Source organism: Phalacrocorax aristotelis, chromosome 3 (genome assembly GCF_949628215.1).
Source record: "Phalacrocorax aristotelis chromosome 3, bGulAri2.1, whole genome shotgun sequence".
NCBI lineage: Eukaryota > Metazoa > Chordata > Aves > Suliformes > Phalacrocoracidae > Phalacrocorax > Phalacrocorax aristotelis.
The window spans coordinates 86,599,088-86,610,383 of NC_134278.1; the positions used below are offsets into that span (position 1 = coordinate 86,599,088).

Below are 11,296 nucleotides of genomic sequence, written 5' to 3' on the forward strand. Positions count from 1 at the left end.
TTTACTTTCACAGCAAAGTTCTACAAGCTGGTTCACAGGACAAAATCTTGTCTATGCAAATTGGCAGAGCTCCACTGGTTTAAGAGAAGCAATAATGGATTATGCTGGCTGAAAATTTGGTCCCCCTGCTGAAATTAATGGCTGCCTAAAAGGAAAGTGCTGGCTTTGGTATTTTCTTGAGTCTTGGCAACTCTTATTTAATTTGGAAATGTATTTATAAGCCAGGACACCAGTTCTCCTTTCATTCTCACCCACCACATTGCTCCGAGACATCTAGTGTAAAGCAAAAACTTCGTCCAAAAAGCACATCAAATACTCTTCAGCAAATTGAGGCGTCATCTCATTTTAGTTTTTTTTTTTTTTTACCTTGCACAGGTATGACAGCACTGTGGGCTTGAAGGCTGGCAGAGATTTAAACTGGATTTTATACTCCTATATTGTCATTTCACTGTGTGCTGAAAACAAAATTTCATCGTTGGTAAATAAAACTTCTGTGTGTCACAATCAGTGTATTATGCAACTTAAAGGATTTTATAACAGAAACATCCTTTCACAGGGTATTTCTTCCCACTGTGCACAGCCAGCAATATTGCTGTGGGGCAATAAGGTGGCTATTGGTTTCCCCTCAAGCACAATATTTTTGCTGTAATTTCCTCTCAGGAAATGTTTTTCTTTTTTTGTTCCCACAGAAAGAGATAAATGAGGCTGTTGCTCTTATAATCTGATGGGGACAAAGACAAGGTGACTCACTGTTCAGAAGTAAACTTTGGATGAGGTTTCTTGCCTGCCACTGTCATGCCCTGCCACCCTGGGTAATTCTAACATGAAAACAAGGGCCAGCCAAGCCACATGTGTCAAAAGAAGACAGACATGGCCATGGAGCAAGCTGAACATAACCCAAATGCTACTGTCAACCTCAACTTTGCTGCGATCTACAGTCTCCACAATGGGGATTTAACCTCCTTGCGAAACTTCTCCTTCCCTTTCAATTTCAGTTACAGCGATTACGATCTCCCACTGGACAGTGAAGATGACATGACCAAAACTCGCACCTTCTTTGCAGCAAAGATTGTGATTGGGGTGGCTCTGGTTGGCATCATGCTCATCTGTGGCATTGGCAACTTCATCTTCATTGCTGCTCTTGCCCGCTACAAGAAGCTGCGGAACCTCACCAACCTGCTGATTGCCAACCTGGCCATCTCAGACTTCATTGTGGCCATTGTATGCTGCCCCTTCGAGATGGACTACTATGTGGTGCGGCAGCTGTCCTGGGAGCATGGCCATGTCCTCTGTGCCTCAGTCAACTACCTACGGACCGTTTCCCTCTATGTTTCTACCAATGCTCTTCTGGCTATAGCTGTTGACAGGTAAGTGGGGTGCTATGACTGCACAAGGAAATGCCAGAGCATCTGAGGTTGGCTGTCCAGATTTCTAGGTTTTTAACATGCTCAGCTGTTCTGCAGGATTTGCTGATGTCCATGGAGGTACTATGCAGACCTGGGTATCTTGTTTCATAAAAAGTTAATCACAGGAAGTCATAACATTATCCTGGAGAAAACTCAGGAAACTTCTTGACTGAATTTTTCAGGTTAAAAGAATGTTGATTTATTAAAAAGATTTTTTTCTGATAAAAATATGCTTGATTCAAGTGTAGGAGAGGGTTTATGAAATAACAGACAGAGGAAAAAGAGAGGGACCAATCAGAAACACCCAGAGACTAGGGTATTCGTCAGCTAAGGAACCTTCTCTACTGGCCTACACAGCTTTTCTGAGTCTAACCTTTTCTATAAACAGTGAAGTAAATACTCTACAGCAAGAGGAACAGCTGACTGGTGACACAGAATTTGACAGGTGACTTTCCAACATGGTTATTGCCTTACAGGATATTTCTTTCTTCCTCTAAGGTATTTTTCCCAGGTTTCGTTTTGGTGTGAAAAAGAGTAAAAGATAAGACTTCTGTCTAGCCTGCAAAATAGAGTTCTTATTCTTTGTCATGACGTACTGAGAAAACCTAACAATTGTTAATTTAACCGTTTAATAGTACTGAGGCCTTAGCTGGATGCTCCAACCCAGAAGCGGATGCCCAGTGAGTGTTGCCAGTACTCTACTCCCCATTCAAATACTCTCCTCTCATACTCTCCTCTCTCTTTACACACCTCTCTGAGGATGGCACAGTGGCAAGCCAGGAAAGAGCCACAGGTAACTTATGGCACCTGTATTTACAGCACTGTCCAGAAAATGCTAAAATGCTACACCAACCCGGTTTAGCAGAGGTTTTCCTACAGCCTTCATAAGGAGGTAAGCAGAACATAACGATATACAACTGCTGTACTACCTGCTTCATGCTGCAGTCCTGAGATATTTTTATGCCTGCCTCTCACTCCAGGAATTTTAACAATATAATTTAATTGTATTCTTTCTTATGACTTCTGTTCTCCTAGCCTCATGCACCATGGACTCTGGCATACCCAGGCACCGAGGATCAGCTTCACGCTGACATAAGTCTGACACGACTGACTCACAGAAAGCCAGAAACCCAGAGAGTAAACTCTTTACAGAAAGGTCATCATAGCAAGAAATCTTTTGTGTACAAACACAATATACATCTCTCTTATACCCTCTACGTATGCACGCTGTATGATTCCCAACACCCTCTTTCCTTTTTTTCCCAATTTCTCTCCTGTGTCATGTTATGCTCTAGTCTAATGTTGCATAGTTTTTGGTGCCTGATCCAAAACACAACTCGGGAGCAGTTAACCCTGCTGGTGGTTGTATAGAAACAGCTTGTACACAGCTGATTTAGCTGTTACTGTCGTCAACAGAAGTCTGTGGAAAGACTCCGGGGAAGTTCAGAGTTGTTCTGCCTGGTGTGAGGGAAAGGGCAATCAGCTCCTATGAAACAAATCCTTAAAAAGTGCCTAACAAAACATCTTTGAACAGCAGCCGAGGACTCAGGGTTAAGCTTCTAAACACTATCATGTATGCATTACCATTTTCTATTACTTATCTTTTTCAACTTATAAAAACTTTTCTTGGAAAGCGCTGCTAGTGCATCCCAGATTGATGAAGTAACATGGGTCATTGAGCCCTTATGCCTGTTAAGAAATCAGAAGAAGATTTCTAGCATATCTCCCCACAGATCTTTCAAAACAATCCTGGAGATGATTAATCACTGAAGTTTGTTCTAAGAACACACTGTTTTGTTTTCACTGCCCTTTTTTTAATGAGCTTTTTAGATGGTAAACAGAGAGAAACCTTGTTCATTTAACAATCAACCATTCCATGTTTGTTACGTCATGTGCGTGGTTGACTTCAGTCTTGAAAAAGAACAGGCTCCTAACAAAAGTCTTCCCATGTTTAGATCATTTAAAAGAGAGGGTAAGCCTGTCCCACAGGATTTCCCTCAGGCAGGGCCCTCTCTCATCTTCCTTGAGGTCTATTCACATGAAACATAGGAATTTAACATATTTAAGGCCACACCTACACTAGACAGTATGCAATGTGAGAGGAACTGAAGAGTTAAGAATTTCTGCTAAGTGTCCCAATGTCCATGCTGTAAATATTTTGGTGGGTTTAGCTTTAGCTGGGTCCCCTGGACTGAACGCCCTTGAGCACTTGTGTTTTATGTACACTTTTGGAGCACATCTTCCAGGGAAGTTTCATCTGAACTCGGTTCATGTGCTCCAGGACCACTACCCAGTAACAGTAAGTGTGGTAAGCAATGACAGTCAGGAAATCCGCCATAAAACCTCCCTCCTGACTCTCTTATAGAGATTTGCCCCATCCTGCCAAATGTTCTGCTGAGCAGATATGCATACTTATGAATGCAGATACATACATTATCCCACAACCTTGTTTCCACAGGACCCAATCTAAAAATATTCATTTATCAGCTTCACAATGAGGCTGAGTAATTCTGCTGTCCCTTGACATCTAGCCTGAACTATTAAAAGCAATGAACAATTCATCTGCTTCCAATATCTGGCTGATGAAAAGCACCACTGACATGCCATTTTATTCTAGAATGAACATATACTGTGGATGCTATCTATGTATAGAATATATACAGATAGAAAAGCCTCTGAATGAGAAATTCCACTTTTTGAAACAATTCTATGTGTTAATACAATTGTACTGGGAGCTCTGGGGCCTCTCTGATAAAAATCTCTTAGCAGAAATATCCTAACCTTTTTGGGACAGAGTACTCTAATGTAAGCTCTTCTTACATCTATAGTGTCTTAAAAAATCAACCCCCCCAAACTCCAACCAAACAAAAAAAAACCCAGAGTGAATGCAATTTGGTCCTAGCCTCTTTTTAACTGAATCAAGAGCAACTGATGGATCTTGCAATTAATGTTTTTCGAGTTCTCCACACCTCCTTGTAAAATACTGCAGAACACCTTGCAGCTTTACAGTCATAAGGAGTGCAAAAACCTGACTCAAGTTTTATGGTTTGGCATACTAGTTAACACAGCATATTTAAGATCAATTAACAATAGTCACCTCCAGCAGACAAAAAAAGAAATCTGCATGGACAGAAAATGGATACACAGTTCTTTGTTGGTGGCTTGAAAACATGCTCATCTGTAACCATTCATTAGTATCAGTTTCAGCTCTTTGCATCCCATGGAATAACCAAGAAAATAATAAAAACAGTTATATATATTTGACCTCTTGGTTAAAAAAAAAGCATATTTAAATAGTTCTCTGCCTAGAGATAATATTTTTGTGTTTCTTCTTGTTTGTCTTTTTACCTGCACCTGACTAGGTGTTTATTACTGCATGTTTCAAACTCTTACTTGAACATGTGTTGTCCACAAAAGAATTTCCAGAGGCGGTATCATGACACATCCTGGGTGTGACATCACCTGCATATTGTGCTAGGTCCTGCAAACATATTTGTCAGTGATAGGAATATTTCTTCTCTTTCTCCTCTTCCAGACTTTCCATAACCCCCAGACTTGTGATCTGTGTTAATAGGTTTGTGATGCAAATTTATAACATTTCCAGTTTGATCTTGTTAACAGGTGGGATTCTGAGACTGAGGCCTTAAAACCATTTTCAGACACTCTAACGTACACCCAGATTTTCAGATCGCCACTGTCCTACCAAACCCTTCATCCATTCACTCCAGAGTTTCTGCCTAGATTTAGGAACTTGATCCTAGGCTGCTACTTTGGAAAACTTTCTTAACTCTCCTCACAGAAAAATTCATCAGGCTTTCTCCTTAAGAATGACAGCAATTCCCTTCTGCCTAACTCTGTCCACTTGTATTTTGAAGTGTGTTCTGACTAATAGTGTTTTCAGACTTCATTTTGAATGTATTTGTCTGTTCTAGGTATCTGGCCATTGTTCACCCACTGAAACCACGCATGAATTATCAAACTGCAACCTTCCTAATCACCTTGGTCTGGATTGTCTCCATACTTGTAGCTATCCCATCTGCATACTTTGCTACTGAAACAGTGTTATTTATAGTGAAAAACCAGGAGAAAATTTTCTGTGGTCAAATTTGGCCAGTTGACCAGCAGATATACTACAAATCATACTTCCTCTTCATCTTTGGCATTGAATTCGTTGCACCTGTGATTACGATGACCTTGTGTTATGCCAGGATCTCTCAGGAGCTTTGGTTTAAAACCGTACCAGGATTTCAGACAGAACAGATCAGAAAGAGGCTTCGATGTAGAAGAAAAACTGTTATGGTACTGATGTGCATCCTGACTGCCTATGTTCTCTGCTGGGCACCCTTCTATGGCTTCACAATTGTCCGTGACTTTTTCCCCACCATCTTTGTGAAAGAGAAGCATTATCTTACTGCTTTTTACATAGTTGAATGCATTGCTATGAGTAACAGCATGATAAACACCATGTGTTTTGTAACTGTGAAAAACAACACCATGAAGTATTTCAAGAAGATCATGTTGCTGAGATGGAGATCCACATATAATGGAAGCAAATCTAGCACAGATTTAGACCTGAGAACAAATGCAGTGCCAGTTACAGAGGAGGTAGACTGCATAAAACTGAAATAAGTTTTCTGCAGTTGTAATTTCACATATTTTGGAGAGGGAGTAAAGAAGAAATAAAGCTTAGAGGGGAACACTCACCATTTGTGAGAGCCCTTGAAAAACAGCCAACTATGCATTTCCACAAGAACTCTTTTCACTGACTGCTGTATAATCCCGTAACTCAGACTAATGCTGTGCTTCAGTTCACCCATCTGTGCATTTGGGATTTAGACACTCATTTCAGTTGTTTAAAATTTAAGGGGATCAAAAAAGTCTATGAATGCATTAAAATGTTTTACAATTATGGAAGAGTCGATTGCTGAGCCTAGCAATGATGCCTTTGTTTCTTCTTAAGAGAAATCTCTTAACCCCTTTGAACTTATCATTTGTATGGATGGCAAAAAAAGCCCAGTTTGCTTCATGTCGTTCTTTATCCTCTCAGTTTACCCCTCACAATGAAGCTGCTTGAAGTCTACAGACCACCAGCTTTCTGTTGTCCAATGTGCAGTATGCTCTTATGAAAGGCACATTCTCTACAAAGCTAAATACTGCTTCACAGTCTAGTGAAAACCTCCAGTCTCTTCCTGTGACACCTTGTTTAAGAATATTTTATCAACATTCCACTCTCTAGTTTTATGTAGAGTGTTACTCTGTTTATTATGTATTTGGAAATGGCACAGATACTTATTGAAGGGACCTATTCCCTTCTTTCATCTCCAGGCACCCTATGGCCAGCTTCTGCTGTCTTGAGTCACTGAGCTCTTCACAGAATCGATCACAAAATCCTAGAGGTGCAAAACATCTCCAGATTGTCTAGCCCACCCCTCTGCTTGAGCAGGGTCAGCTAGAACAGCTTGCCTAGGATTGTGTCCAGTTGGGTTTTGGCTGACTCCAGGGATGGAGACTCCACAGCCTCCCCGGACCACTTATGCCAGTGTTCAACAGCCCTTGCAGTAAAAAAGTGTTTTATTCCATTTACATGGAATTTAATGTGTTTCAACTTGTTTTTCAGTAAGACCCATATAAAAGAATAGCATGTTATTGGGAAAAAATTCACCCTGCTGAACCAGGCCTAGATATCTTATCAAGTCTGCATACACCTTCAAAACAAAGTACATGTAGGGCCAAAATAGCATAGAGATCTTGAGATGGTCTGTCCTTCTACAAGCAATGGAGACAGACTCTAGGCTTCAGCAAGCCAGTCACTGGTTGAGTTGAGTAGCTCATTGTCTTGTCAAACATAAGGCAACAACTCAATATGAATTCTGCATTGCCTCTCCCAGTGCTGTTTTTACTATTCTGATTTTGTGCAACTCCAGGATGGATGTTTCTTAACCAATAATCGTGATAAAGCAGGTGACAGTAGCAGTAATACTTACTCATTTAAAATACACATGAGATACCATGGACTTTTGTGTATTGAAATCAAGTCTTTTCTATTGTGATGACAAATTCTTCCTGTTTTAAAGTATATGGTACTGTCTACTTTTGGAGTAAGTGGCTTTTGTAAATAGTCTGTTTGTGAATTTGAAGTGAGCAGCAAATCCTGCTAATAAAATCATAAACATTGAGTCAATATCAGCATTGTGAATTATTTTTTATATTTTCCCCTTAGCCATAATTTTCCTACCCAAGTGACTAGTGTGAATTATTCAATTTCCGCTAAAAAAAACTATGAGGCCGATCAATTAAATTTAATGGCAAAAGGATATTCAAATCCATTAAAGTGCTCAAATGCTCTCATCATTAGCTGCTCTTAAAAAATACACATTGGAGAGGATCTCATAATTTGCTCTGTTAGGCAAAACAATTACTGAAATAATTCTTCAAAATGACATCTTTGAATAGGGTATTAAATCCATTTGTTTCCCAGTAAATATAAAGGACCAGAGAGTTGCAGAATTTCATCAAGAGGTTTAATCTTGTAATTTTTCCTGAAATCTCATGGTTTCTTCTGAAACTATGCACCTATATTTGTCTCCTGAAACCTGTACTAGTTATTGAGGATTAGTTAGCAATACTACCTATTATGAGAGTGGCCTGATACTCCTTCCACCTATTTTTCCTAAACCTTTCTTGGTGCAAGAAAGCCAACCAAAAATTTTCCACAGCTGGCAATCCACCTGATGCCGAGTTAAAAAACAGAAGTTCAACCCCCCACCAAGCAACTTAGTACCAAGCAAAAACTGGGGCAAAGAATTGCTTTACAGTTCTGGAAATCACACTGAGAGCTCCAACAGAGCTCTTCCGGTCAAGCCTGCCCAATGTTCTCAGCCATTGTGTCCCTGTCCTTGTGAAGGGTAGTAGAGCAGCAGCTGCCACAGCCCCTGTTGTGGATTTAGGTTTTGAGGGTCCACAATATTGCTGTACTTTGGCATTTTGAAGTCTTCCCAGCAGCAAAGCAGTGTTTCAGCCTGAACTACTGGATAAGTCAGGACAAAAAGTTGTGTTTTGTCCTCAACTGCATTTGTTGTGAGCAGCATCTCCAGAAAGAGGAGTCCCACTAAGGAAGGGTGGCGGTCCCCTGTTCCCTGATCAGAGCAGCCAAGTATTCACATCACCCTTAGCCTGTGTCTGCACCAACTCCAAACACCCCAAAATTGGTCACAGGCTTCACTTTCAGGGACCAATGTCTGCTCCTAAACTGAGCTTCAGCAACCAGGGGCCCAGGGCAGCGAGCCCAAGGGCCTTGCATGGGGACAGAAACCCAATGGAGATTTTTTTTGTCCCCAGAGAACCCATTTCACCTAGGGAGCAACAGGATATGGCCCCCTCTGTCACCCATGACTGCACTTAAATGGAGAATTCACAAGACTCTTGAAGTCACTTAGAAACTCACTCTAAGTATGGAAGCATGCAGTGGGGACAGGCCCTGACCAGAGTGGCTCCCTTGGGCAGTGGGGAGCAGGCAGGCGTACAATCAGAGTAGCTGAGGGAGGGGTCCAGACCCCACACTCTCTATAACTTAAGTGAGTTGTGCAGGGAGAAAAGAACAGAAAGGCTTTTTTCTACTCACTCACCTCAGGCTAGGGGGCATGGATGCCAGTGGGTGCTCCAGAGATGGGTGCTCCAGAGATGGGTGCTCCTTTGGCTTCCTGTCAGGTGGGAGCTACCCTACAGCCTCTTGCCTGGCCCTCCCTGCAGAAGTGCTTTCTCACTTACATTGAATGGCAACATTTAGTGAGGGAATGGAATACGGATTGTACCTACCTAGAGCTCTGCTTGCAAGAGCCATGCTTAAACAGAGAAAAAAAAAACACAAACTGGGAGGAAGGCAGCATCTGTCACAGAGGAGAAGCAGCCCCTTCCAGCACAAGCTCTTACCCACTGGAAGGCAGTAAAAACTGCAGCAAGACCTTAGCAGCCACCAGCTGCCCACTGTTAGCTCCAGTGGCACAGCAGCAATAAGGACTTCACCATGCAGGAACAGTGGGATGTGTGAAGGATGAGGAGTGGGTGGGGGTGAGGCATCCTCCTGAGAAGTGTTAGCAGGGTTTAGATAACCAGATGCCATCATGTCTTAGTTGTGGCTTGCTCCAAAATTTATTGCCAAAAGCAAAAACGTGGTGCTATCACATTGGATTCCTGCTCAGATGTCTGCCTGTGCACAAGTCCCAAAACCATAGGCTCACTTCCTTCTGCAGCAGCTCCTCCAGGAGGAGGATTTTACTGGAGGTAAAATCCAGTCCCTGCTCCTTTACACTGGCTCTCTGAAAAACAGACAAACCAGGTGTAACTGGAAACTAAAATGGTGACCTCAAACAGCTAAGAGAGGATTAAGAGAAGAAAAAGCAGTTATTCTCAGCAATGGGCACTGAGAAAATAAAATATGTATTTTAATAAAGCAATAGCAGGAAAAGAAACTCCAACCATTGTCCCTCTTCCAAAGGACACAAGATGCCAGGCCAGGGTAGGTCACAATAGCCAGGATATGAAATTTTCTTGAGGACTGACTGACTCACTCAGGAGCTCAGACCTAACTGTTGTCCTTCTTTCAGCATAGCAGCCTTTCATGTGGCAACAGCACCCTCCAGCTGCTGCCTTTGCAGCACAGCATCACACACCTACTGCATGGCCCTGAAAACTGCACCAGCTCAACCACCTTGGTGACAGAGCCATGCAGATATTCCCAGGATTCTCATGCCTCCAACAAGTACCAAGAGATGCTTCAGCTTTTGGCACTTGGGCACCTAGGCACTTACTCAACGCTTCTGGTGTTTGCATCCTCCCTCACTCCCTGTGTCAGCAGGGCCATGACCCTTGCTGGGTGCTTGGGCTACCCCCTACCAAACACTCAATATCACCTGTGCTAAAAAACCCTACACCGCTAAGCAGAAGAAAGCAGAATTTATATGAGACAGACACTGCTCCCTCAGACTCACCAGAGATCCTGTTTTCTCTTACACTCTGTTAGGATCCTGTTCTACAGACTCCACCCTATCACATGATGTCAGGAAAAGCCCCAAAACCACTGATGAGACAGGGATCACTGCAGCCTCCAAAGCAACCTTCCTAATACCATCCAGAACAAGAGAATGAGGAACAAAACCTGATATAAAACCACCACAAGCACCATGAATAATAAGAACCAACACTGAGCACAAAGTTGCTCAAAACACAAAGTTGCCTCCCTCAAAACCAGGACTGACAGAAGAGAAGACACAAAGATGGTAATGTTCCACAGAAAAAGACATCCCCAAGCTCAAAAGACCATGAAGAAACATAAAAACCCCATTTAAACTCATCCACCTGGCTCATCTGCTGGTTCTAGAAGAAAAAGTGTGGAAGGTAATACACAGAAAGCATGCATCACAGGAAGCGTGTTGAGGCACAGCAATAAAATTGGAGTGTCTAGCACTCTGAAAAATCCAAATGCTGAAGCACTCCAAAAAAGCCAGGAGGTGGAAAGCTCCAAGAAAGACATGCATTGAAGCGCTCCAGACAGCAGGGAGCTGTAGGGCTACTGCAGGACCACATGTAGAAATGCTCCAATAAAAGCCAGGTGCTGAAGTGCTCTGAATAGCCAGGTGGTGAAGCACTGCTCTGGGATGGCACTGTTTAGGGCTCCAATATACACCAGATGTTGTAGAAATCACGAAAAAAGCCATGGGGTGAAATGCCCCAAAAAGAGCCATGCGGTAGAGGCCTCCAGAAAAGCTAAACAGGGAAATGCTCCCAAAAAGTAATGGGTGCTGAAGGAACCCTCCAGGGCCATGAGGTGACACACTCCAAAAATTCCCAGGTGATGAAGAAACCAAAAAAGTCAGACAGCAAACAATCCCGTA

At 42.3% G+C, this 11,296-nt stretch overlaps 1 protein-coding gene across 1 annotated transcript; it reads left to right on the top strand.

Moving 5' to 3' along the window:
• The first annotated feature begins 747 nt into the window (after positions 1-747).
• On the top strand, positions 748-7,585 carry PROKR2 (prokineticin receptor 2). Its single transcript, XM_075089874.1, has 2 exons — positions 748-1,367; positions 5,339-7,585. The coding sequence occupies exons 1-2, from the start codon at positions 850-852 to the stop codon at positions 6,033-6,035; spliced, it is 1,215 nt and encodes a 404-aa protein (XP_074945975.1). The 5' UTR covers positions 748-849; the 3' UTR covers positions 6,036-7,585.
• The last annotated feature ends 3,711 nt before the right edge of the window (positions 7,586-11,296 follow it).

Excerpts from the sequence above, each read along its gene's own strand:
- PROKR2 (XM_075089874.1), top strand. The coding sequence starts at position 850 with ATGTGTCAAAAGAAGACAGACATGGCCATGGAGCAAGCTGAACATAAC. Across the intron at positions 1,368-5,338 it reads CTGGCTATAGCTGTTGACAG|GTATCTGGCCATTGTTCACC; the intron begins GTAAGTGGGGTG and ends TGTCTGTTCTAG.